Here is a 27,000-nt window from a genome sequence, read left to right on the forward strand (position 1 = left end):
GTCACTATTACTACTGCAGACACTATGGAGGTCACTATTACTACTGGGGCCACTATGCAGTTTACATATGCAGTTGTTGTTTTTCTCATTACGGTCAATAGTAAATGTTTAAAAATGCCCAAAAAATGTACAATTACACAACTTTAATTTTAAAAAAATAAAATAAAAAGTAATAAATAAATAAATAAATATATATATATATATATATATATATATATATATATATATATATATACAGGGAATGACATTTACTTTTTTAATATTAAGACGCAAAGAGAATGTGGAAATGTTTGGCTATACGTGTGAAATATATGGTGAAGAAGTACATGTATAATTAAATTTGCATACATTGTTTTCATGCACGTTTAACATGTAGACTAAATAAACATTAAAAATATTATGTAAATAGCCCATAAGAAAGCAACATGATAAATGCTGTGCAGTTCTGAACCTTAATGATAAAGCTGTATTCACTAAGACAACAGTTAAGGGTGCAGATAAGGATTGACAGGGTGAAGAGTGTGGAATAAGTAGAAGTATGTGAGCGATGAACAGTGAAATGCATTACACTTACAGGATGCATATAATTTGTGTATTTCGCGCGACTATTTCTCGTACATGCAAAAAAAAGGACCTGTTCTATTTTGTACACATTTATGCACCAAAATGCACAGTATGCTGCAAAATTCAGTGAAAAAACACATGTGGACCTCATTAGGCTAAATAATGAGGTTAAATCATGGTGTGAATTGCAGTTAAAAAAAAAAAACACATCCAAAAACTATATGCATTTTTCATGAACCACATGTATGTTTTAAAATGCAGAAAAAATGCAAAAAGTATCAAAGATGGTTATAAACTTATATTCCCAAATTCTTCTGTTGGGACTTAAGATTGCCTTTAAGTATAAAAACTTTGTATCAGAAACAGTATGAATCTTGGAGGGAGGAGGGAAGTGGGGGGGGGGGGGGGTTACACCAGTGAAGATTGTGAGATATGATAAACCCACAGTGCAGGTGACAGGTTGGCCTGGTGTTGACCCCCTAATAGCAATTTACAGACGATAAACTTTCATATTCTTTGTCACTGGACTAATTATTTGCTGTTTTGCTCATCCCTCCCTGATATCTATTAAAGTGCTATTAATCACAATGTCTGTGCCCTCTCATCCTGTCTCTGGTATTTACATAGGGCAAATTAAATTCACCATGTCTGTCCCCTCCCATGTGATCATGTGTATATGTTTTAATGATACTAAAGGAAGCAGCAGAGGTAATTGCTGAACCACTCGCCATAATCTTAGAAAATTCCTGGAGAGCACGAGAAGTCCCAAAAGATTGGGAAAGGACTACACTACCGGTCAAAAGTTTTAGAACACCTCAATTTTTCCAGTTTTTACTGATATTTACACAGTTTACACTACCGGTCAAAAGTTTTAGAACACCTCAATTTTTCCAGTTTTTACTGATATGTACACAGTTTTATGTCTCAAATGTACTGTGAAATATAACAGAACAAATAAAAAAGTTATTATGAATAAATGTAATGAATTAACTTTGTTTCACCAAATTAAATCTAGATTTTTGACTCTTCAACATTGCTCCATCTAGCTGATATAACAGCTTTATATAATCGAGGTATTCTTTATTAAGATATTGTTCAGAAATTTCTTCCCAACATTGTTGCAGAAGTTCCCACAAATATGCTGCACTTGTTGCTTTGCTTTCACCATTCTGTCCAGTTCGTCCCAAACAAGCTCAATGTGGTCTACATCTGCAGACTGTGCAGACCATTCCATTCTTTGAAGCCTGCTGGCTTCTTCTTAAGTAGTTCTGACATAACCTAGAAGTATGTTTTGGATTATTGTCTTGCTGTAATATGAACCCATGACCAACTAGGTGTACACTAGAGGGAATTGCATGGCATATCAAAATGCTGTGGTAGTCCTTATTGTCGAGTCTGCTATTTATTTACCAATCTTAGCAGTTTCTTTTTGATACTCTACCTGTCAAGCCTGCAGATAGACATCTTATCTGCCAGTTTGAATGGAAACTTGCTTATTTTTTGCTGCATCAAGCTGTGCTTGAAGATTTTGTGCTGCGAGGCCACGATCACGCAAATTGTTGATTCTCAAAAACTTGTCATCTGATTTTGTAGTGGCCTTTCGTTTGCCAGACCTCTTTCTGTCAGAGTTTGCTCCAGTTTCCAAGTGTCTTTTGATGGTATAGGAAACTGCACTGACTGCCCCCTTGGCTTAGTTGGCAACTTCTTTGTAGGACCGACCTACACTTCTAAGGGTTATAATTGTCTGCCTGTCTGCCTTCTTTGATTAGTTGCCTTTTACTTGCCATTATAATAGCAATGTGCTCTGTCCTGAAGAGCAAGACTGTCCAAATTCCTGTTTGTTTTGTAATGCTGTCTGTTCCAAAACTGGTTATATAGAATCAAGGGGTTTGAAAGTAATCTACAGAAGTTGAGACACCTTGCATCCAATTTCAAACCATATTTTGCTTTCGGTGCTGCAGAGCAGCTGTCCTTGATGTGTTCCCTAAAAAAGCCCTTTGCTTAAAATCATAAATTCAGACTATTGTTGCGTTTCCGGTTAAAAGTTCTGAATATTTTTACATTTTCAGCTTACTTTTGAACCATTTGATGTTATTTGCTGAAATAATTGAGGTGTTCAAAAACTTTTGACTGGTAGTGTAAATTGTTTTTGTTTTATTGTTTTTTAAATTTTTGCAGCAGTTTTTTTTATAGCGGAAAGTTTGTAATTTTGGTAAATAAACCTAATTTGCAATGGGGGATTGAATCATTTTGATTGCAACTGCAAATGTGCCTGTAATCCTCTATTATTCACATGCATGACAAACAAAGGTCATTGGCAGACATATGCACCCTTAGGCCTCATGTCCACGGGGAAAATCAGGTCCGCCGCGGATTCTCCATGCAGAATCCCGCAGCGGGTCCCTCCTTTACCGCGGACATAAGGCCTAAAAAGAAGAATTACTTACCTGTCTGGACGCTGCAGGCCTGCCCTCCGTCGCGGACGGATCTTCTTTCCTGGGCCTGGCGGATGTGCTTGGCACATCCTATAGTCCTATTCTCCTGCGCTCTCGGGCCGGAGAGCAGGAATTCAGCTGCGGGTGTGCCGCGGATCCGGACGGCTTCCATAGGCTTCAATAGAAGCCTGCGGGAGCCCCGCACTAAAATGGAGCATGCTGCACACTAGAGATGAGCGAATATACTCGTTTCGAGTAATTACTCGATCGAGCACCGCGATTTTCGAGTACTTCCGTACTCGGGTGAAAAGATCCGGGGGGCGGGGGAGGCGTGGCGGAGCGGTGGGTAGCAGCGTGGAACAGGGGGGAGCCCTCTCTCTCTGCCTCTCCCCCCTACTCCCCGCTGCAACCCCCCACTCACCCACGGTGCCCCCCGAATCTTTTTACCCGAGTACGGAAGTACTCGAAAATTGCGGCGCTCGGGCGCAAAAGGGGCGTGGCTGAGTAGGTTCGCTCATCTCTACTGCACACGCAATCCGCGCCTCAAGGGAAAATGACATCCGCAGGTATTTAAATACCTGCGGGTGTCCAATGCATCCCTATGGGGCGCCGATCACCCGCTGCGGATCTGTCCCCGTGGACATGAGGCCTTATAGTAGCGTTGGTCTGGAACACTTGTTCAGTCATGCTATTCCAAGGTGCATGCCAAATGCAGTACTAAAATGTGATGTGAACAGAGCCTTACAGCCATATCTAAGCTACCAGGCTGCAGACACTCAGAACAATGTGCACCAAGTCCTGTAGTTGGGATGAAAATAATAGATGACATAAATTTTTACAATGTCTTGAAAAGAATAAAATTCACAGTCATGTTGCATATTTTCCTCAGTATGAGTAGATGTTTTTATTAGTATTACATGTGTTTGAGTTGCTGTAAACACCAATATAGCTTCAGGAATGTAACCACATCAAATAGGCTGAATACGGAATTACAATATGTAGCCAGCTAGTATGCATGTGAAGCCTGGTTTCACTTATATTGTGGCCTTTGTCTTTTTATTTGTGTTTTTAATTGTTAAAGTGTGTGCAAACATTTATCTACCATGCTTCATAATTGTCAAACCAAAAGTAATGGATTATATCACAAAATATTCTAACAGAAACCCAGTTGAAAAATTAAAGAGACAGAAACCAAAACAGAAAAAAATCATTGCTGTGGCTACATGTTGGTAATTCTCTTTCTAGTTGATTCAGGTTTAAATAATTCCCTATATTGCAAAATGTAAAGGAAGCTTTCTTACGTGAGTGAAATGCCTTTTTATGTGTAATAAAATGTAAAGCAGTTGATATATAGCATTCTATAAAGTGGCTTTGCTTCCTTTTTTATTAGACATTATTGAACACTATTAGCGGCCATCATTATTCTGCTGCTTAATTGGACTGGAATCAGAAGAATGTACAAGTTGATCAATCATAATGTTTGACAGACTAGCTGTAGCACACAAATTAATGAACCTCGGAAATAATTAAGATCACTTTTATTAAGTAAGTCTGATCAGATACTGTATTTTTAGAGAGGGATGGAGGCATGAGATGATGGATAGTAGTAACACTGGGCTCTTCAGTCTATTAGATAGACAACACAGTTTTCTTTAGCATTTAGGGTTCCAACTATCTAGCAATGGAAGAAGACAGATGTAGCACATGCAAGTTATTATTTTTTTTGTTTCCTACTGATAAAAGAACTGTAGAATTAAATGATAATTTACACAGGATTTCAGTTTAGATCACACAATTCTTTGTAGAACTTTCCCATAGTCTTATCAGACTCAAGTCAAATTAAGTATTTGATCTGTATTTTTCATCTGTTTAAGCCAAAACCAAGGACACAGAAAAATATCCTGAAAATATTTATACTCCTATATTTGTATTCCTAAAGGAATTTAAAATACTGACCAAATACTGAAAAGTGAATGAGGCCTAACTCCAAGGCTCATTCACACTGGCAAATTAAAATCAGATCAAATATGGCTTCCCAATACAGAATCATATCTATGTAGTAAGACGGTAGCTATGTAGTGAGCTTGGTTCTGCTATTGTATCTTTGCAGTTAGCTTCGTTCTTGCACTAATTAATAGATGTTTAAAATTGTCCGGCACTGGATGTAAATGAAGGCAAGGGGTCAGGTGGGTGTACCGGATCGTCTTTTTTTGCTGGTTGTTTTCGGCCCAGACCCGCCTTTATCAGCATTAATGGGAAAAGCTGTATGGGAATGATAGAAACTGCACAATGGTAGCGCTGCTATTGGTTAACTGATCTGAAAACTGGTGACAGGTTCCTTTAAATCCATATTAGAACTTCAAGGCAGAGCCTCGAAGTTCTGCCACAGGTTTTCATGCAGGTCTGCTTGCAGATTTAACCCCAGTCAATAGAAGGAATTTGAGTGAAGCAGCCTAACATGGTTTGTGTGTGGATTTTAAGTCAAAATTAACACGCCAATTCTTTTTTCCTGCAACTCAGATTTTGAAATTTACATACAAAATTATCCGTGCAGTATGAACTACAGCGTGGGTTTTCGTAGCATTAAATAAAATGCTAAAATGGTGCAAATTTCACTGCAGATTTTGGCGCGCAATCCATGGTCTAATCTGTGGCAAAATCATGGCTTTGGACGAGACCTAAGGGCGAAGTCAGACGAGCATTTTTTTTGAGTGCAAAAAAACGCGTCCGATAGAACCATTGGTTCCCTATGCAAAATACTTGCACCTGCAAAAGATAGGACATTTGTGCAGTGGTCTGTACTGCGCATAAAGATTCCCCGCGGGAGTCCCCTCTTCACTGAACACTGAGTAGAAAAAAGAGTTGTTAAAAACAGTGTTCAGTGACAAGGGGACTCCCGCAGTGATTAAGGAAACCCCTGCCATCACTGTCACAGCTGTGGAAGAGGATTATGATCTTCTCCCATAGTTTTCAATGGGGCAGGCGCTGCAGTCGGCCCCATTGAAAGCAATGGGCTGCGGGCAACCCCCGCAGTGATTTTTGAGGAAGGGCTTGAAATATAAGCCATTAGCTGAAAATCATCCCTAGGTTCTGTAAAAAATAAAAAATAAAAAAAAAATATAAATATATATATATATATATATATATACTTACCTCTCTGTCGCTGTACAGCTCCAGCGCGTCTTGTCCCTGGCTTCCCCAGCAGTATTCTAAAGCTCTTTCAGCAGGCGAGGATTTAAAAATCCCCGCCTCCTGAAAGGGCTGTATCTGATTGGCTGAGCGCTCAGCCAATCAGAGGCAACGCTCAGCCATTCATTGAATGCCAGTTGAGCGCTGCCTGTGATTGGTCCCAGTGCCTGCTAAATCCCCGCCTGCTGAGAGAACTTCAGAACACTGCCGGGAAAGCCAGGAACAAGATGTTCAACAGCCCCGAAAGTGGCAGAGAGGTGAGTGTGTGTGTGTGTGTGTGTGTATGTATGTATATATATACAGTATATATATATATATATATATATATATATATATATATATATATACACATTTTTTTTTCAAGAAGCTAGGGATTATTTTTAGGGAAGGGCTTATATTTCAAACCCTTCTCTGAAAATCACTGTGGGGGTTGCCTGCATCCTATTGCTTTTAATGGGGCCAGCGGTTGTAGTGCCAGCCCCATTAAAAGCAATGGCCACGGAGCCATCGTCACTCGCATTTTGCTAATGCATGGAGTGGGGGTTTTTTTGCACACATATGTGCGCAAAATAAAAGTGTTTGTCTGACTAAGGCTGAAATCACAAATGCAGTTTTTGTTTTTGATACAATTTTTGGAGCTTAGCACAGGAGTGAATACAATACTTACTTTTTTGTATCCACTCCTGCTTTTTGCCTTGAAAAACCTGCTGCAAAAACTGCATGTGGGATTTCAGCCTAAAGGCAAACAGAGGTAATCAGACATTTAGTAAAGCAGCAGTAGGAGATCAAAATTCATAAAGCTTCTTTGCAGTCTGTCCATAGACTTTTTATGGCAGTCTCTAACTTACATCCCATAGGCTGAGTAATACTGCTGTTGGAATTTGCAGGTAACTGCATGAGGGCTCTTTGACATGGCCGTCGTTTTCGCGTAGAATAGGCGTGTCAAAAATCTCAGCTAAACTGCACTAAAAATCCCGTGAACTGGCAATTTTTCATTCACAGAAGGCCTGAGCTTCAAGCTCGTGAAAATGGTGCATTCCCTGGAGCAGCTTGTTACTTAAAAAAAAAGCACTGCTGCTCCAGGAGGGGAGAGATATGAAGCCCCACAGGGCTTCAGTGTTTCCCCATAGCAGGGAGAGAGAGAGCAGGGCTATGGGGATCCCAGAAGGATATCCCCATAGCGCAGAGAGAAAGGGCAGGGCTAGAAGGCTTCTCACAGGGATTCCTTATAGCATGGAGAGAGGGAGTGTTGGGGCTAGAGGGTGGATCCCTCTATCCCTGCTCTCTCCCTGCTCTCAGGGAAGCCTTCTAACCCCACCCCCTCTCTCTCCCTTGCTATGGGGAAGTCCCTTGGGGAACCCACTGCTGGGGAGAGAGGTGGAGGGAGTTCCCAGCAGCTGCTTACAGCGGGACATTTAAAACTTGCTGCCCAGAAGCACATTTTAAATGTCCTGCTGTAAACTCGTGTTATTCCCCACAGGGATTAAGGGAACCCCTGGGAGATGAATTGAACCCTCAGGGTTTTTCCTTATCTCCGCGGGGACTAACAGGAGCTTACAATAGGACATTTACAATGTACTCCTGGGTTTAGCGGTGCCGCTGCTGTTTGGAGTTCCCTCTGTCGGCAGAAATGCTCCTAATGACTTCTAATCTTCTTTTCGGAGCGTTGGACACAGCTAAACTCCTGTTCCCATAGGAGTCTATGGAAACCCTCACACATCATGCACCAAAGATAGGTCAAGTCCTATCTTTTCACGCAGCACGGACCTTAGATGCGTGCATTGTAGTCACGCATATCCTATCTTTTTAGATAAGAGTTTTTTGCGCGTCTAAAATTTCTTCATCTGAACATTTCTATAGGAAACCATTGGTTCTAATAGACACAATTTTTTCAAACGCCTATTCTGTGCGAAAATGACGCCCATGTGAAAGAGCCCTCACTTTCTCCTGCTAATGACTGTATCTTAGGTAATTCCATAAATTAAAGTGTTTGATTCAAAAACATCTGTCCATTTTGCGCATATGGACTGTCAGATAGTGAAGAGTAATTTACTTTTGAATGGCTGCCATATCATATATACCCCCTGCATTGGCCACTGCAGTGGGAATGTCCTATTGATACAGCTTCACAATCATAATTAAATTCTGCAATTATTTAAAAGGATTTAAATTGAAAACTTAAATTTTAGAGTACTTAATATTTCACACTTTAGGGTACTTAATATAGAAACTTTATTCTTAATATAAACATTTTTAGAAAAATTTCAGATAATGGTAATGTGTAGATAACTGTATGAAAATCAATTCAGACAAAAAGTGGATGTGTTGCCAGTGAAAGCACTAATGTGATTGGTTGCCTAAAACTTGCTTTGATAATTATGTTTACTTTTTGTCTGCAGACAATTTTTTTACATGGCATCCAGTATATACATACTATTTTGACCTCTTTAAATGACACCTAATAGCAACATTCTAAAACAAAGGGTTATTCCAGGCAAAACTTTTTGTATTTTGGAGATGCAGTCATTTGTTTATTCCTCCCTCATTAGCACCCAGACATATACTGCTCTATGAGTACAATCAGAGCAGGGAAACTGGGGGACAAAATAGATGTAGAAGGAGTGCTCATATGTAATTCTGTTTTGTGTCAATTAAGCAACACATTTTTTTCTGTGTATGTATATATGAAAAGAAGATGGTGTAAAAGTTTTTTCCCCCCAATATATACACTCATTGCTAAAGAAGGAGTTGTTGGAGTCGAATAAAACTTTATATGTGTAAATGTAATGGTGATATATGTCAGTGATTACAATATTAGGCCTCAGTCACACGGGCGCATTGGCACCCGTACCCGTGTGACTGAGGCCTCAGGGTGAAAGTATAAGTTTATTGGGGAAAAACTGTACAATTCAAATGAGGTTATAGTACACTGTTGTTCCGCCTCTAGCCTGGATAAATGATGAGATACTGTTGGGCATGAAAGCATGTTATCCTGCCACACATTTGTCCACAGATGTTGCAACTGAGCCTCTAGATCCTCCACAGTCATAGACTGCCAAAGCTGGCATCCTGGCTGGTCCCATAAATGCTCAATCAGCAATAAATATGGCAACCAGGCAGGCCAAGAGGTGTAGCAACCTGGCGGTGGTATTTCTGGGAAATCTTTCTGTGTTTGGGCAAACATTATCCTGCTGAAAAATCCCTGTTGGAATCCCTGCCATGAGAAGCAACACACATGGCTGAAGGGTTTTCAGCACATATTGCTGAGCTGTTAATATCCCTTGTACCACTATTAGGGGAGACCGACTGTTGTATATGATGGATTCCCAGATTATCATACTAGCAGTTGGGGCAGGATTGAAACACTCACCACAAGGCCTCCATACTGGAACATGACTATCGTCAACTCCTAAACAAAACTCGGATTAGTCGCCAAAGACGATACGGTTCCAGTCCATAGCAGTCCAATGACACCACTGCAAATGAAGGTGATTGGGTTGGAGTGTTAATGGCAGGACACATAATAGGTGCCATGACACCAAATATCCTTCTACTAAGTGCCTGGAAATGGTCCTGGTAGAGACAGCGTTTTCATAATGAAGGTGGTACCTGTGTCTGGATGGTGGATATTGAAACTGATCTGCAGACAAGTACGAGCAGATACAACAAACGATGCTCTCTGCCGGTGGTCTTTCTGGACTGTCTGGAGGCTGTTCGCCATGCGTGTGTGCCCTTGGTCAGAACGCCCTAGATGATGGGCAATTCATCAAAATAACCATCCTGCTTCTTTCATTCCAATGATGCACCCCCCTCTCAAAGTCTGTTAACTGGACAAAATGTCTTCAAGTGTGTTCTAGAGGCATGTCTAGTGGTCAGTGTCCTACAAGAGCCACACTACACAAAAGTAGGTACTGATCGGGTTACAGGGAAGCACTTTTACAGCCTCTGGTGGCAAGATCCAGTGTCTAATCAGACACAACTGTAATCATTTACGTATCTGCCTGAGACATAACTGCAGGCCGAGTTTTGCAGCAATCCGACATTTCTATCTGGGTGCATTATTTTTTGTCATTTAGTGTACTTTCAGCCATATTCTGTTATGTTACTATGTACATTTGGGTCCGGACGTAATTACAGAGTAACACTATTTTCATAATGCAACCTTTGTATGCGACCACAATGGATTTGAAGCAAAGCAGTGAAGATGTGATTGAAGTGTAGACTTTCAGCTTTAGTTCAAGGCACTAAAGAATTACAGACATTTTTAATGCCTAGGAGCAAATATTTTAAGGCTACTGACTGAAGTCTGGAACAGATGGACATCACCAAATGCTATGCTTTCCCCTTCAGATGTTTTGCCAGACCTCTGCCTTCATTTGCTGTTTTTTGCATAATTTTCTGCTGTATTTTGTCTTCAGCAAGTAAAACATGCTTAGTTAGGTTGAGGTCGGATCACTGGCATAGCCACTGAAGAATATTCTATTTCTTTGCCTTAAGAAGCTCTTTTATTGCTTTTGTGGTCTTTTTTGGGTCGGTATCTATCTATACTCTGAAACACTGTGTTATCACTTTTGCAGCATTTGACTGAATCTGACCAGAATATATAACTCTATACATGTCGGAGTTCATCCTGCCGCATCTATCTGCAGTCACCTCATCAATGTCACCAGTGACCCAGTTGGGTTGGCAGCAACACACAATATAACACTGTCTCCATCATATTTTACAGATGATGTAGTATGCTTTGGGCCATGAGTCTTCCTTTCTTTCTTCATACCGTTCTCTTCACAACAATTTTGGTACAAGATGATCTTGGTTTCATCTGTCCAAGGGACCTTGTTCATAACAGGGCTGCTTGTTTACAATTTCAAGCAAAATTTATTCTGTCCTTTCTGTTTTCAGTATTGCCAATGGTTTGCATCTTGCGATAAATCCTCTATACCAGTGCGTCCCAACCGGGGTGCCGCGAAAACCCATCAAAGGAGCTTCGGCTCCCACGCAGGAAATCACTCAGCTTTTGCCAATTTATTTTATTTTTTTAATTTAACCCTCTCTCCACTGAAGTTCCTGGTAAATCTAGCAGGGGAGGGGGCTCACTCTGGACCTGGCGTCTGTACTAAGCGCAGTGCCATCACCTGACATTGGCACTGTATCGGGTACTGAGTGAAGGAGTGCACTGACATCCAGAAAACTTCAGAGGTGAACGTTGTACCTCCTGAAATCAGCTGTGGGCAAAATCTTCACCAATGCAGATTTTCACTCTGCTTTGGATGCAGAAACGCTGCTGAAAACTACATTTACAGTAGTGGCAAAGTGGATGAGATTTTAAAAATCTCATGCACAAGCTGCAGAAAAAAATCTGCACAAAAACCGTGTGGAAATTGACATGTGGTGCAGAATTTAGTTCCACACCAAATCAGTTTTTTGTTGTTTCCACTGCAGAATTCACCTATTCTCAATGAGGAGGTGAATTCCGCACAAAAATACGTGAGAAAACCTGTTTCAAAACCCTCACCAAATGGTGTGGGCTTTGAGGCAGACTTTCCGCTGCTGATCTGTTGCAGAATGTTTGCGACAGACATTCCTCAGCAAATCAGGCCTGTGTGGACCAAGCCTTAAAGTATGTTTATATATAGTGGAAATGCTACTGATTCTCCACAGCAGAAAATTCCATGTCAAAACCTGCTGCATTTTTGCAAAAGACACAGAGTTAAAATACGATCGGTGTTGATTTTGACTCGAAATCACCTGCGCTTTTTGCTGCAGATTTCATAGGATACCACGCTTCCACTCACCTCTGTTTCCTTCGCATTCTCAGCTCTTTCTTCACTGTGCAACTGGTGGCCTCTAGTGAGCTCAGCACCACTGATCAGGTGATGCGCAAGTGGCCATAGGCTGCCAGGTCCCTAAAATATGGGAGGTAGATTCATACGTCATTCATAAGCCATGCCCCCTGACCACACCCCATTTTTGGTAGGGGAGCCATGTGGTAAAAGATGTTTCCTACGATGCCCCAAGGCTGAAAAGTTTGGGAAGCACTGCTCTATACGTACATTCCTAAAGGTGTCTCCTGATTGTTCACTTTGACAATGATACTTGAAAGTCTTCTTGATTTGGCTTCATGTTTTGAAGGGCTTTTTCTTTACCAACTAAAGAATTATGTGATCATTTTAATTGTCTTCTTTGCTATGCTAGGCCATTTCATGTTGCTGAGTTTACCAATGCTTTCCTTCTCTTTACGAATGTACAAAATTGATGGTTTGACTGCTCCTAAAGTGTCTTCTATCTGATGTCCTTATTGACACCTCTTTTGATGACAATTTTAGCGTTCCTATGAACAGCTATCAAATGCAAATTTAAATGGGTTTTATCATGACTATAAAAACCGCAGCATCTGGACCATACCTCTCCTTAGACCCCTGAAGCAGAGCCAAGGGGCTCAAACTTCCTTGGCATTTCCGGATAGACAGTCGTGCAGCCAATCAGAGGCCGTAGCGTCATGTCCCCAGACTCCTGGCATCTTGGTACCCAGGACTTGAGCACTGATGCGAGGAGCACCAACGGCCACAAAGGTCATGTGCTTCCGCCAGGCCGTCTACCTAGAAGCCAGTGTCAGGGCAATATGAGCCACTCAGTTCAGGGGTCCAAAGAGAGGTGAGTATGATCTATTTTTTTTTATTTTATAACAGGCCCAGCTGCTGGAGAAGCTTTTTATAGTCATGATAAAATTCCTTTAACACTTAGAATTTGATCTAGGCTCTTTTATCATCTTAATTTGTCATAAAATAATGAGGTCACAGACTGCAGAATACCATTTACCATGAAACTACTTATCAGTCCATTGTCCAATTAGTTTTGAGCATGTGAAAATGGAGAGAATATATAAAAAATGGCTATAATTTCTAAATAGTTAATGTAATATTTTTGTTAAATGTGTTTTAAATTAAAGCTGAAAATTGGCACTCGAATCTCATCTTCATTGCTTTGTTTCCAATGCATTATGGTGATGTACAGAGGCTGAATGATGAAAATTGTGTCACAATCCAGCAGCATGTGAAATATAATTTGTCATGTGTAAATTTTAGTTTAGAAACATTGAATTAAGTAACGTAACAGTATTTAACAGCTTGCATGAAGACATCAAAAGAAAAGCAAATGTGTCTGTTAACAGCGGGAGGGTTATACAGCTGAATATTGAGACAATGCAAACACTGCTATTTGTTACAGAACTGCATTTCCAAAAAAAACTTCCAGTTGAGGCCACTTTTACACGGGCTACAAAATCGTGTGATTTTCCCGTGATGCGACAGTACTACAAAATGCATGTTTGTGAAACCCATGCTTTTCAATGGTTTCCTTCAAATTAGCATTGTTTTCAAAGATGCTATGCTGCAAGAAAAAAAATGCAGCATGCTCTATCTTTCCCCCCATGTTTCCCTATGGAGCTTCCTTGTTCATTGTATGGCATACCACAAACTTGTGATTTTTGTGCAATGCCATGCGTTTTTAACATTAGAAAGTCCTATTGACATTTGCAATAAAGAAAATCACGCAGTTTTATCGTGTGATTGTATGGTGAGCGGCAGCGATCTAATGCGAGATTATTCTCAAGAAAAAGCATTTCTGACACTATAAAATCATGAGAACAAAGCTGCGATATTTCCGTGATTTTGTAGTGGCGATATCGCTGTCGCCAGTGTGAAAGAAGCCTGAGGGTGCCTTCACAAAAGCAATAAAATCACACGATTTTCATGCGATGCGAGAGTGAGAAAAAGCACAGAATCAAGAAAACAATGATTTTCAATGGTTTCCTTTACATGTGCGATGTTTTCACTCATGTGATGTTGTGATAGGAATCGTGGCATGCCCAATTTTTCTGCGTTTTGCTTTTTTTTTTATCTTCCATGTTTCCCTATTGAGCCTCTTTTTTATCGCATTGCAAACCACGAACTTTAGCGTTTTTTAGTGCAATGCATTTTTAACATTAGAAAGTCCTATTAATAGAGATGAGCGAATGTACTCGTCCGAGCTTGATGCTCGTTCAAGTATTAGGGTACTCGAGATGCTCGTTACTCGAGACGAGCACCACGCGATGTTCGAGTCACTTCCATTTTCTTCCCAGAAAACTTTGCGCCGTTTTCTGGCCAATAGAAACACAGGGAAGGCATTACAACTTCCTCCTGTGACGTTCCAGCCCTATCCCACCCCCCTGCAGTGAGTGGCTGGGGAGATCAGGTGACACCCGAGTATAGAAACTGGGGCCGGCCGCGGCTCGCCACAGATGCACGCTGAGAGACATTAGGGAAAGTGCCGTCCTGCTGTAGCTGCTATAGGGAGAGTGTTAGGCTGTTATCTTCGTCTTCAAGAACCCCAACGGTCCTTCTTAGGGTCACATCTGACCGTGTGCAGTACTGTTGAGGCTGCTTTTAGCAGTTTTGCAATTTTTATTTTTTTTTGGTATATCGGGCGTGCAGACCATAGCGTCCTCAGTCTGCAGTCATTTTACTGAGTATAGGGGCAGTACTGGTGAGGCAGGGACAGTGGTACAGGGAAAGAGATATACCGGCTATATAGGCAGTGGCCTTTTTCACAAAAATTGGGGAAAAAAATCTTTGGGCTGCCTGTGACCGTGTTCAGTTTACTGCGTGTCTGCTGGGGGTAGTAGTCGCTCATTAATACCCAGCTAGGTGTTACTGCAGCCTTGCGCATAATTTTTTCTGGCTGCACTGTGCTTTCAATAACCACAGTCATCCTCCAACAGGGAAATCCATATACAGGCTATATAGGCAGTGGGCTTTTTCCCAAAAATTGGAAAAAAATACTATATTTGGGCTGCCTGTGACCTTCTTCAGTTTACTGCGTGTCTGCTGGGGGTAGTAGTCGCTCATTATTACCCAGCAAAGCCTGTGACCGTGTACAGTTTACTGCGTGTCTGCTGGGGGTAGTAGTCGCTTGTGGGTGCAGCAGACGCTGGGTCGTGCGGGGGGGGGGGGGGGTTCGGCAGCATGTAACCCAGGAGAAGTGGCAGCAGAGTGTCATGCAGGCAGTGATTGTGCTTTGTTGGAGGTAGTGTGGTGCTTAGCTAAGGTATGCCTTGCTAATGAGGATTTTTCAGAAGTAAAAATTGTTGGGGGGGGGGGGCCCACTCTTGCCGCTATTGTGGCTTAATAGTGGGACCTGGGAACTGGAGATGCAGCCCAACATGTAGCCCCTCGCCTGCCCTATCCGTTTCACAAATGAAAACCTTAGCGGAGCATAGGTCCCATACAAAAATGCTCGGGTCGCCCATTGACTTCATTGGGGTTCGTTACTCGAAACGAACCCTCGAGCATCGCGGGAAGTTCGACTCAAGTAACGAGCACCCGAGCATTTTGGTGCTCGCTCATCTCTACCTATTAACTTTCGCGCTAAAAAAATCGCACGAGAAAATCGTAAGTGGCAGCGATGTTTTTGCAAGAAAAAACAGCACTGACACTCAAAATCGCTGGAAAAAGATGTGATTTTGCAGCTATTTTCTCAAATACGCGATTGTAAGTGTGAAGGCACCCTGAGGCTTGTGAAGAGAAATTAACCAGGCAACTATTAATTGTTTATATTCTACTTCTCTCTAACTGACAGATGTTGCAAAACTCTGTAAAACAGGGGCACAACTGAAGGTTCAGGGGTCCGGGTGCAAAAGTTCAGCTCTTGATGACTGCTAGCCATTGTCTGAACTTTCTGCAGCATCACTGGGTCTCTTAGGAGGCCAACGCATGCAGCACTACCAACCAGGGATGGTGCTAAAATCTGAAAAAATTAAGGGCATGAGCTCCAAAACTCATACCCCCCCTCTGTCTGTCTATATCTATCTATCTATCTATCTATCTATCTATCTATCTATCTATCTATCTATCTATCTATCATCTCACAGGCACCATATCTACAATATAACTTTTATAATTGTGGGCCTAGATACAGCAGTTTAGCTCTAGGATCTCGGATACCTCACAATATGGCAGTCACCATATAATAGCCAGACACCAGCTCTACACAGTGATAATGATTACACTGCAGTTAGGGTTACTGTCGGGACCATGAGCACATGACAGCTGTCCCAATGACTATTGTTCCAGTGCTTTCAAACAGCAGCGATAGTCATTCAGTGAATGGATTGCACTGGAGATCTCTTCTGGTCAACCGCCTCCATTCATTGTAAACAGGCAGTCATTTTAAGCTGAATAACTGCCTGTTCACACTGAGAGCTCACTAGTCATTTAGCCTGCAATCATCTGTACCTATACCTAAACTATACAGCCTGCAGTTCTCTGCACCTGTAACCATGCATTAACCATATAGCTCTGCGCTTGTACCCATACCTAAACCATATACATCTGAACCTATTCCTAAACCATACAGCCTACAGTCATCTTTACCTGCATCCATACCTAATTCATGCTTTGTACATCTGCAAAACAAATTTACATACATTTACATACGTGATCTAAGCATAAGCTTTCCAAACGTGACTCATTTCCTGGACTGCATGAACATTTGTTTGTAGCCCAATAGGCTGTGTTCTTGTTCTTATTTTTGTTTCCATTTTTGAACCACAATTTAAAAACACAACAGAAAAACACATGTTTTTAAGAAACTGCATACACTGTTAAAAACTACATGTAGATTTGAACAACACATTCATTTTCTTTTTCAAATATGAAAACTGCATAAAATTTATTGATGCATTTTTAACCCTTTCCAATCCAATTTGTATCCTGGTTTTCCTAGGGAGCTTAGTCTTTTTCTGCCGTTATAAAACGGCGCTCTCTGCTGGCTAAAGCCAGTACTGCATGAGGTGACATCTTGGGTAAGTTCCGACAGCAGAGAGACTGGCAATATACAGTAAGAGATCTCCAACAGATGTCTTCCAACATCAGAGCTGTAAAGCCTTAAATCATAATGTCTTTAGACGTCAGACAGTGGATTGGAAAGGGTTAATTGTATGCAAAGTGGGCAATCATAGTCAGGAGATAGCCTGATCCATATCACTAAATACAGAAAGATGTATAACTTATACCAGCTGTACATATACAATTATATACATGAGGTGCCCAGGTTATATCAGCATTCTCCATCAAAGTGCTAATGACCCCATTTGTCAATGAGTGTGTACATTACATGCTCCGTCCCTGATCACAGGACGGTGACATCATCACACGTCCTAAAGCATAAAACATGCAGAGCCTGACAGTAGCCATGTGCTGGCAGGACCTGTGATAATGTCACCATCATGTGATCAGTCACCTGGGCTCGGACCTCTGCTCTTGATGACATGACGGTGACATCATCACATGTGTTTCACTTCATTAAAAACCTGCAGAGCCAGACAGCAGCAGTGTGCTGACAGGACCTGTGATGATGTCACCATCATGTGATTAGCCACCGTTTCTTAGCTCCGCCTATAATCACATGATAATAACATCATCATCACAGATTATAAACCAGCAGAGGCTGATAAATAGTGTGTAGTACAGCTGTATGTGTGACACGTGCATCTATTATCCCTGTATGCAGGAGATGTATAACTCGGGCAACAGCACCCATAGTGACCCTCCTGACCTCCATTAATTCATAATGCCCAGATGGTTTTCATTAACTCATTGCCTCTCCTGGCCTAAACTAACTCATAATGCCCCCTCCTGTTCGTATTTAATTCATAATGCTCCGAGGACTTTGCGCTAGAGTGTTCACATTGGCCGCAGCAATCACATGTGCATGTCACATGATCACTCTAGCAGGAGCAGTGCAAGCAGCGCAGAAAGTAGAGGCCAGGAGAGGGAGAAGCGATGCGTGTGAGTATAACTCTTTTTTATTTTAGTTCACTGCACTTCGCCAGTTAAGCTTAAAAAAATGTTCGCCCCTCCAAGAGGTGATTGAATATTCACAAAATGTGTGTTTTGTTTTCTCCAGCTCACTATAAGTTACATTGATGTGAAGATGCCATCACATATGCGTCAGTTGCAGCTTCAGCGCCAATACTGCTTTACCTGTGATTGTCAACGCTGCATGTCAAAAGAGAAGGTACAGTAGAAAATACTTTATCTTAACTGTTAAATTATGTTAATTAAAAGGGGATTTCCACTATAACAAAGGATGGAATATCATTAGGATATGCCAATAATGATTGATCAGTGTGGATCTGACTGCCTGGACATCCATGATCAGAATGAATTGACTTGCAGCACTAGCGTAGCACTGTGGTTCCTTCATAGTTGTTCCCTTCATATTGCTGCTCTTAGCAACACGCTAAGAACTGTAGCACCTCTAGGAATGGAAAAAGCTGAAATGGCTTCTGCTTTTCCATTCTTAGAATCAGCAAAGATTGAAAGTAAAGGCCCATTTAGACACAACGATTATCACTCAAAATTCGCTCAGAAGCCATCTTTTGAGCAGTATTGTTGTGTCTAAACGGGCATCCATCATGCACTGTTCGTGCACTATTCGTTCATCATTGACTTTTAGCAGGCTAAAAGTCAGAGATGAAGCCTATCAGCGCTAGGAGCTCTCATTGATAGATCCGAGAACAAAGCAGCTCTTGCTGTTCTTGGCGCTATCAGCTCAGCTCAGCAGGATACCAGCTGACAGCTCCGACAACAAAGCAGCTGTTTGCATATACTGTTATAGTAATGATATTTGTATGCTATATATCATTTAGTATCTTGTCATGTGTTTCTTTTATCAGCTTAGGTATATGTATATGTATATATATATATATATCTACTCTCTTAGTAAAAGGTTAGCAGTTAAACGTGTTCATCTACAAACTTCTTCAGAATGTGTTAGGCCCTTGCATCTTCCTCCCACTCATGTTTCCCACAGAGCAGTTGTACATTCTGATTGGATAAGCTTCTCATCTACTGATAGCGTTATATGCTTCTTGCAAATTCTTTTACTTTTGATACTTTACTAACATGTGAATTATTATCATTGCACTAACCAATCCTGTATGAGCACAATAACTCTTTTTTTGTATACTCCTAGTTTGTGACGTAATGCTTTTCCGTAAAAGCGATTGTATTCCCTTGAATAGATCAGAAGTATACTGGCTTGATACAAAGCATTGTGTCAACTTGTTACCTTTTGTGCACAAACATCCGAATATCTAATTTGGCCCACGCAGTGAACATAAGAGGAGCTCTATTGGCTCCGATATCAATACAAAGCAGCTGTTGTTCTCGGAACTGTCTGAGGTATCTGGCTCCACCTGCATTTAAAGGGGTTGTCTCACGCCGAAACGTTTTGTTTTTTTTATTCAATAGGCCCCCCGTTCGGCGCGAGACAAACCCAAGGGATGGGTTAAAAAAAAAAAGTTTATTACTTACCCGAATCCCCGCGCTGCGGCGACTTCTTTCTTCCTTTACCAAGATGGCCGCCGGGATCTTCACCCACGATGCACCGCGGGTCTTCTCCCATGGTGCACCGTGGGCTCTGTGCGGTCCATTGCCGATTCCAGCCTCCTGATTGGCTGGAATCGGCACACGTGACGGGGCGGAGCTACGAGGACCAGCTCTCCGGCACGAGCGGCCCCATTCACCAGGGAGAAGACCTGACTGCGCAAGCGCGTCTAAAAACGCCAGAAGACAGCGAATTTAGACGGATCCATGGCAACGGGGACGCTAGCAACGTAGCAGGTAAGTGAATAACTTCTGTATGGCTCATAATTAATGTACGATGTATATTACAAAGTGCATTAATATGGCCATACAGAAGTGCTGAACCCCACTTGATTTCACGAGACAACCCCTTTAACTCTTAAGTAGCTAATTAGCTACTTAAAAGTTTATGCAAAGATGATCATTCAAAACTGTCACTCAAACTGTCGTTTGAGTGATTTTTGAGTGATCCTCTTTCAGTGTAAATGAGCCTTTAGACACATTATAACATTATGGGTGGTATTATAACATTATGGCCGCCTGCACACGGGCGGAAATCCCACGGCGGGATTATCTGTGGGATTTCCGCCACTGAAAGCCTGCATAGGAGTGCATTACAATACGCACTCCTATGCAGACGGCCGCAGTTTGGGTGCTCGAAATGTGGTGCGGCAAACAAACTGCGGCATGTCCTATTTCTGTGCGGGGCTCGCAGAGCCTCACACAGAAACGTCACTCACCCGGCCACCGGCTCCGCTCTGCGCATGCGTCGGCTGCCCGGCAGCCGGCACATGAAATAGCCGGGGCCACCAGGCGCGGGTGAGTACGCGCTCCTCCCTGCAGGCGCTGGGGTCGGGTCCCGTGGCGAGAATCCTCGCCGCCGGATCCGACCCGCCCGTCTGCAGGCAGCCTATGGGTGGAATTTTTAAGATCGGAGTTTAAAATGCCCATCTCTGTAGGAGCAAGATATGCCTAATGTATTAAGAGGATTACTCTTTTTCATACATTAGGCACATCGCAAGCTGTCCATGAGCCTAGCTATGACATATGAGGTATGATTTATTCTAAATTCTGAGATAAATTAACTGAAATCTGGCCCGGCTGCCTTCAGATGAGTCACACCCACTTGCCTGATAATTGGTGTGTATTGCATACATTTAAAGAATTCTCAAAAAATTTGCAAAAGTACGGCTTGCACCAATATTTGTAACATTTTAAACACAATTTTTACAGTGATAAATTCCCCCAATGTCCTAGGAATACATATTTGAATTAAATACTAAGACATATTGTCAAAAATATTACTGTCAATGAGAATCAGTCAGATTTTTGTTATAATTTAGCAAGTTGGGGTAAGCAAAAACAAGTATTTAATTCAGTGGTTCCCAAATTTTTTCACCAAGCCCTTTTTGAAACAAAGCTTTCTAATGGAGCCCCAAAGTGGAACAGAGTGTGTGGTCAAAGGTGGGGTTAGGGACGTGGCTTACCACAACATATGATTTTTACCTCCACCACTATAAAAAGGACAGGGCCGTTTAAATAAACAAAAAAAAGGTAAGGAATGCTGGAGAACTGGATGGGCTATTGATATATATTATACTTAAAATTAACATGCTGCGGAATTAAATCCTGCACCACGTCAATATCCGCAAGGGTTTTGTGCAGATTTTTTCCATTTTAACCACCGATGTAATTTTTACTACTGAGAGTGAAGTAATCACCTTAAAGTCTCTACACTAAACATTTAGACACAATCAAAGGAAGTTCTGCAAGAGATTGTGGGAACTTTTTCTATTATTTTGTTAATGGGTTCAGGTTCAGGGACTGAATCAAACTAGAGTTGGAGCCACCATCTTCAAATGCAGGAAACCAGGAATAGTGTAGAACCTTTTGTGTTCATTTGACACATAATAATAATTATAGTGATAATGCAAAAACTGTATTACCATAAACTGTATTTCCATATATGTAATTAATAAATATTTTAGTTACAATAAAAAAAGTTTTCAGTTGCTGCTTTCATTTTAATCTCTGTTCACATCAGTGTTTTGAGTTTTTCACATCTGGAGAAGGAGACATACTTTATATTGGGGTAACTGAAGGGTGTGAGAAAGATGACTTTAATAAGAAATAGTTCACTTGAATAGGAAAGCCAATAGCCCACATTTATTGTACAGTTGACACCAGGTGTTGGCATAAACTATGGCAATAAAAGTTGTAAATAGTGATGTGGGACAACTTAGCTGGAAAAGGTGTGGCTTTTCTCACCAGTGGCAAAATATAGAGAGTAACAAAAGTCAATGTAGTTTAGGCCACACAACTAAATAAAATAAGGGAAATTCAGTGCAAATTTCAGAACATATCTACACCTGCTATGATTTTCTGACAGATATAAGGCTTTATCTTTAGTAACCTTTTGGAAGCCAAATTTCTTTTACAAAAAATGGCCACACTTTTTTTTTCAAAATTTAGGCCACTAAAAGAAATTGATAAGTAATGATTGCATTTAAGAAACATTGGCATGTAAAAGGTTTCCAGAGACTTGTGCCTTTCAAGACATTTGGTGCAAATCATTAAATCTATCTGCTTTACTTAGACTGGCTCAAGATGCACCAATTCCAGTAAATGTGAAACAATGTGTCTTTTAAGAAAGTAGTGACGCATTGGAAAATTCATGTGTTGGTAATTAATTCTGAGATTGATTTTTAATAAAACATTGTGTTTTGTTCTAAAACAAACTGCCATTTCCCTTCTCTGAGGGGATACAAAACTGGGAGAATCCAGCAAGTAATTAGAATGTCACATTTGAGCCACTAACATAATAATCGTAGATGCAGTTTTTCAAAGTAGAAAAACCATTAATTATACAGCTGCTGCTTCCTCCCCATTAAGATGATTTCTTCCTTGCTTCAAAAACTGCATGCATTAAATATTAAAGCTTTATATATTGTAATGAACATTTACTGCATAATACAGTTTTTACTGCAAAGCAACAAATTAGGCATCTTAGAGTTCTTACTTTGTCATATGTTTTATTTAATGAAAAATATGAATATGCTAATTATTAAGTCATAGTGTTAAGGGATGTTGTGATGAATATGATAATTTTGCCCTTTATCATAGGAAAGTGCAACTAAAATGTTAGGTGTGGTGTTTCATTTTTGTTGAGGACCGAATGGAATAGGCCTTACAATGCACCGCAAGCTGCAGTAAATTCCGTACCTGTGGATTTTGATACGGAATTTAAAATGGCTTAAAACCTTTCTGCAATTCCACATCAAAATCCACAGTTCGGCCTTCTTCACACAAGCGTCATTTTGACGCAAAGTACGCATGTCATAAAATTGCGCCTAATGGAACCAATGCTTTCCAATAGGTTCCTTAAGATGCAATTTTTTTGGCGAGTCAAAAGATAGCACAATAGGTGCGTTATTTGAACGCCAACATTTACTTTGTTTCAAAAGATAGGGCTTGTCCTATCTTTTGAAGGCACAACACAGGAGATTCTATAGACTCCCCTGGGAGTCTATGGGAGCCGTCCAAAAAAGGGAGGGATTTTAGCAGCGGTGAGCGCTGCTAAACAATGACAGGTGCCTCTAGTTGAGGCACTTAAAAGTCATTTCAAGTCGTTCTGCCAACTCAGGGATTTCTGGGCTGCGGCGTTATTTCACTGCAGCCAGGTGTGTGAATGGATGATAAAGTTGCGAAGAATAGCTGCAACTTGGTCGCTGCTATTCTTTTTCATGTGATCTTGTGCTCCGATAGTCGCGATTTTTTTAAGAACGGTTATCGGAACGTTAAAATAACGCTCATGTGAAGGAGGACTTAGATCTGTCGTTTTTGCTGTGGAATTCCACAGCTGCGGATTTGGCTGTGTCCTGAGGCGTAATTCCGTCCTGTGTGTAGGGTCCCTTGTAGGAACAGTTACATCTTGGGGAAAACTAAAGTTAAAAATAAAAAAGTATCAAATCTAAAAAAACAGGAAAAAAGAAAATGAAGAAAACCAATTACAATTATATCCTAGTTGTCATATATTCTCTTATGGCTCATATTAATAGTCAATAGGGTGGGAAAAAGGTTTCCACTGATGTATTATGCAAATAAGGGAGATGGAATAATACCTCCACAGTGCCACTCATTGGAAGGCAGCATTCCTTCAAGCCAAAGTTAGACCCTTTATACAAGTCTTGTTACAATGACTGGAAATTAAAAGCACCGATGTATTGGCACCTGTTTTATTCCCCTCCTTCTTTCTCCTCTAGTGCTACTGGACTTAAAACTGTACATTTGATAAAAAGTAGAGCCCTTATGCCTGTCAGGCAATTTGCTACAGCAGAATTCTCCAGTTGCTCCTTTTTCCGGTAGGGCACCATCCATATCTCATTCCACAACACCATATAGTTTTCAGTTGGCAGGGTCCAGAAGGGGATGGCACACTGTTACCAAACGTTTAGAACACTTTTCCTCCCAGGGTGTTTGCAAAAAGTTATTTTTATTTCATGCATTTGTTCTGTGTTCATTTAAACTGAATATGTGATCATTATAGGATTGTCACAAGGATTGTTTGACTACAATATCAGCTTCTATAGGAGCAGGAAATGCAATTAATGGAAATAAGCACACGTTGCAAGGGACAGTACTCCTATTGACACCCTATCACAGTGGTGGCGAACCTATGGCACACGTGCCAGAGGCGGCATGCAGAGCCCTCCCGGCTGGCACGCGTCGCCATGAGCCGCTCACCACGTTAGTGAATACCAGCAGGGCTACGGCTTCCTTGCTAGTATTCACTCACTGCACTGCTAGCGGCACTGATCCTGGCCACACTGTGACGTCAGTGTGCAGCCAGGATCCTCCTCCCCCCTCCCCTGACATCTCCTACTTGGTTCCGTGAGAGCAGGGGGAGAAGGCATCCGGCAGCAATCATTGCAGAGCAGGGGAGCTTCCACACGGAGGAGTGGGTAAGTATGTGGGTCTCGGGGGAATGGGGGGCTGCTTGGGGATGTCCCTATTACACTGGGGCTGCTGTGGGGTGTCACTATTAGTACTGGGGGCCACTGTAGGGTGTCACTATTAGTACTGGGGGCTGCTGTGGGGTGTCACTGTTAGTACTGGGGGCCACTGTAGGGTGTCACTATCAGTACAGGGGGCCACTGTGGGGTGTCACTATTAGTACCGGGGGCCACTGTGGGGTGTCACTATTAGTACTGGGGATTGCTGTGAGGTGTCACTATTATACTGGGGGCCGCTGTGGGGTGTCACTATTATACTGGGGGCCGCTGTAGAGTGTCACTATTAGTACTGGGAGCTGCTGTGGGGTGTCACTGTTAGTACTGGGGGCTGCTGTGGGGTGTCACTATTATACAAGGGGCTGCTGTAGGGTGTCACTATTATACTGGGGGCCGCTGTGGGGTGTCACTATTATACTGGGGGCCGCTGTAGAGTGTCACTATTAGTACTGGGAGCTGCTGTGGGGTGTCACTGTTAGTACTGGGGGCTGCTGTGGGGTGTCACTATTATACTGGGGGCTGCTGTGGGGTGTCACTATTATACAAGGGGCTGCTGTAGGGTGTCACTATCAGTAGTGGGGGCCACTGTGGGGTTTCACTATTATACTAGGGGCCGCTGTGGGGTGTCACTATTAGTACTGGGGGCCGTTGTAGGGTGCCACTATTATACTGGGGGCCGCTGTGGGGTATCACTGTTACACTGGGGGCCGCTGTGGGGTCTTACTATTATACTGGGGGACTGCCACTGTGGGGCCTGCTGTGGGGTGTTACTATTATACTGGGGGCCTGCTGTGGGGTGTTACTATTATACTGGGGGCCTGCTGTGTGGTGTCACTATTATACTGAGGGCCTGCTGTGTGGTGTTACTATTACACTGGGTGTCTCACTATTACTACTGGGGGGTCACTATTACCGCTGGGACCGCTGGAGGGGTCACTATCATCGCTAGGGTTGCTGGAGAGGGTCACTATTATCGCTGGTGCCGCTGGGGGGTTGTCATTATCGCTGGTGCTGCTAGGGGGTTGTCATTATTATTGCTGGGGCCGCTGGTGGGGTCACTATTATCGCTGGGGCCGCTGGGGGGCATCACTATTATCACCGGGGCCACTGGGGGGGTCACTATTATCGCTAGGGATGGGGTTGTCCCTATTACCGCTGGGGTATGTTTACATATGGTGGAAATGGGCAGGGCCATGTCAAAATAGACAGCGTGCAGATTTTGGCTTCTTTGGATACGGAAATGCAGCAGAATTTTCCACAGAAATTTCCGCTGAAGACATTCTGCAGTATTTCCGCATCCAAAAAGCAGTCAAAATCTGCACGCTGTCTATTTTGAAACGGCCCTGTCCTTTTTAGAATGACAAGGGTAAAATCATATGTTGTGATAAGCCCCGCCCCCTGACATATTGGCACTTTGCGATAAATAAGTGGGTTTTGGGTTGCAGTTTGGGCATTCGGTCTCTAAAAGGTTCGCCATCACTGCCCTATCATATGTACATACTCATTGTCCTTGGATTTGCTTTATGTAAATAAAACATAAATGCTTGTGAATATAGAGCCTCAGATTTGTACTTGTGGGACCAATTTACTACATAAAGTGTTAATATAAGCCCTCTCACCAAGGGAGTGCTGTCAGGCTCATTTGTATAACAGGTGGAGTTAGAGAGCAATTGAATAGATAGAAAAGCACCCACAATCTTGTACTTGTTAGGAAATTGTATAACATAACTTGTCATACCAACCAAGTAGTAAATATTCATAGTAAATATTGCAGAAAAGATTGCCACTCAATTCATTCTTTACAGCCGGCTATTAGATTGCATTGTCAAATTTTTCGCCAGGTTTTAGAATAGTTTTTGCTGAATTAATGGCAATATTTTGTAAATTCTCTTATTGCATTCAGTAGACCAGCAATATCTCTAATATCCCCAAACATGAAATGCAGCATGGCATTCAGAAAACAGGCATGACGTTGTACAGTTATGGGGATGTTTGAAGTTCAAGGGAAGTTGCCCTTTTCCTGTCTATATAATCTTTCCCATATTCATTAACACATGAATACTCAGTGGCCAGTGTGAGATTTTCATATGTAAAGCCTGGCTGTACTGGGTATTCAGTCATAGCAACATAGTATGCTAGGCCCAAAAAAAACCTAATGTCCATCCAGTTCAGCCTGTTTCCAACCCCCTTGTTGATTCAGAGGAAGGCAAAAGTGCCCAGTGAGGCAGAAGCCAATTTACTCCCATTTTAGGGGAAAAAATTCCTTCCCGACTCCATAATGGCAGTCAGAATAATCTCTGGATCAACACTTGAGATCAACAACCCTTCTGGTTATTTAATGTCTATATCCTGTTATATCATAGTGCTCGAAAAGGACATCTAGTCCCCTCTTAA

At 41.9% G+C, this 27,000-nt stretch overlaps 1 protein-coding gene across 1 annotated transcript in view; it reads left to right on the plus strand.

Annotated features, from left to right (window-relative positions):
• Positions 1 to 27,000, plus strand: part of SMYD3 (SET and MYND domain containing 3) — a 649,557-nt gene that overhangs the window by 421,398 nt on the left and 201,159 nt on the right. Inside the window, exon 8 of the mRNA XM_066596110.1 lies at positions 18,135 to 18,245. Coding sequence (XP_066452207.1) covers positions 18,135 to 18,245 — 111 coding nt within the window. The remainder of the gene's footprint in view (positions 1 to 18,134; positions 18,246 to 27,000) is intronic.

Source organism: Eleutherodactylus coqui, chromosome 3 (assembly GCF_035609145.1).
Source record: "Eleutherodactylus coqui strain aEleCoq1 chromosome 3, aEleCoq1.hap1, whole genome shotgun sequence".
Classification (NCBI taxonomy): domain Eukaryota; kingdom Metazoa; phylum Chordata; class Amphibia; order Anura; family Eleutherodactylidae; genus Eleutherodactylus; species Eleutherodactylus coqui.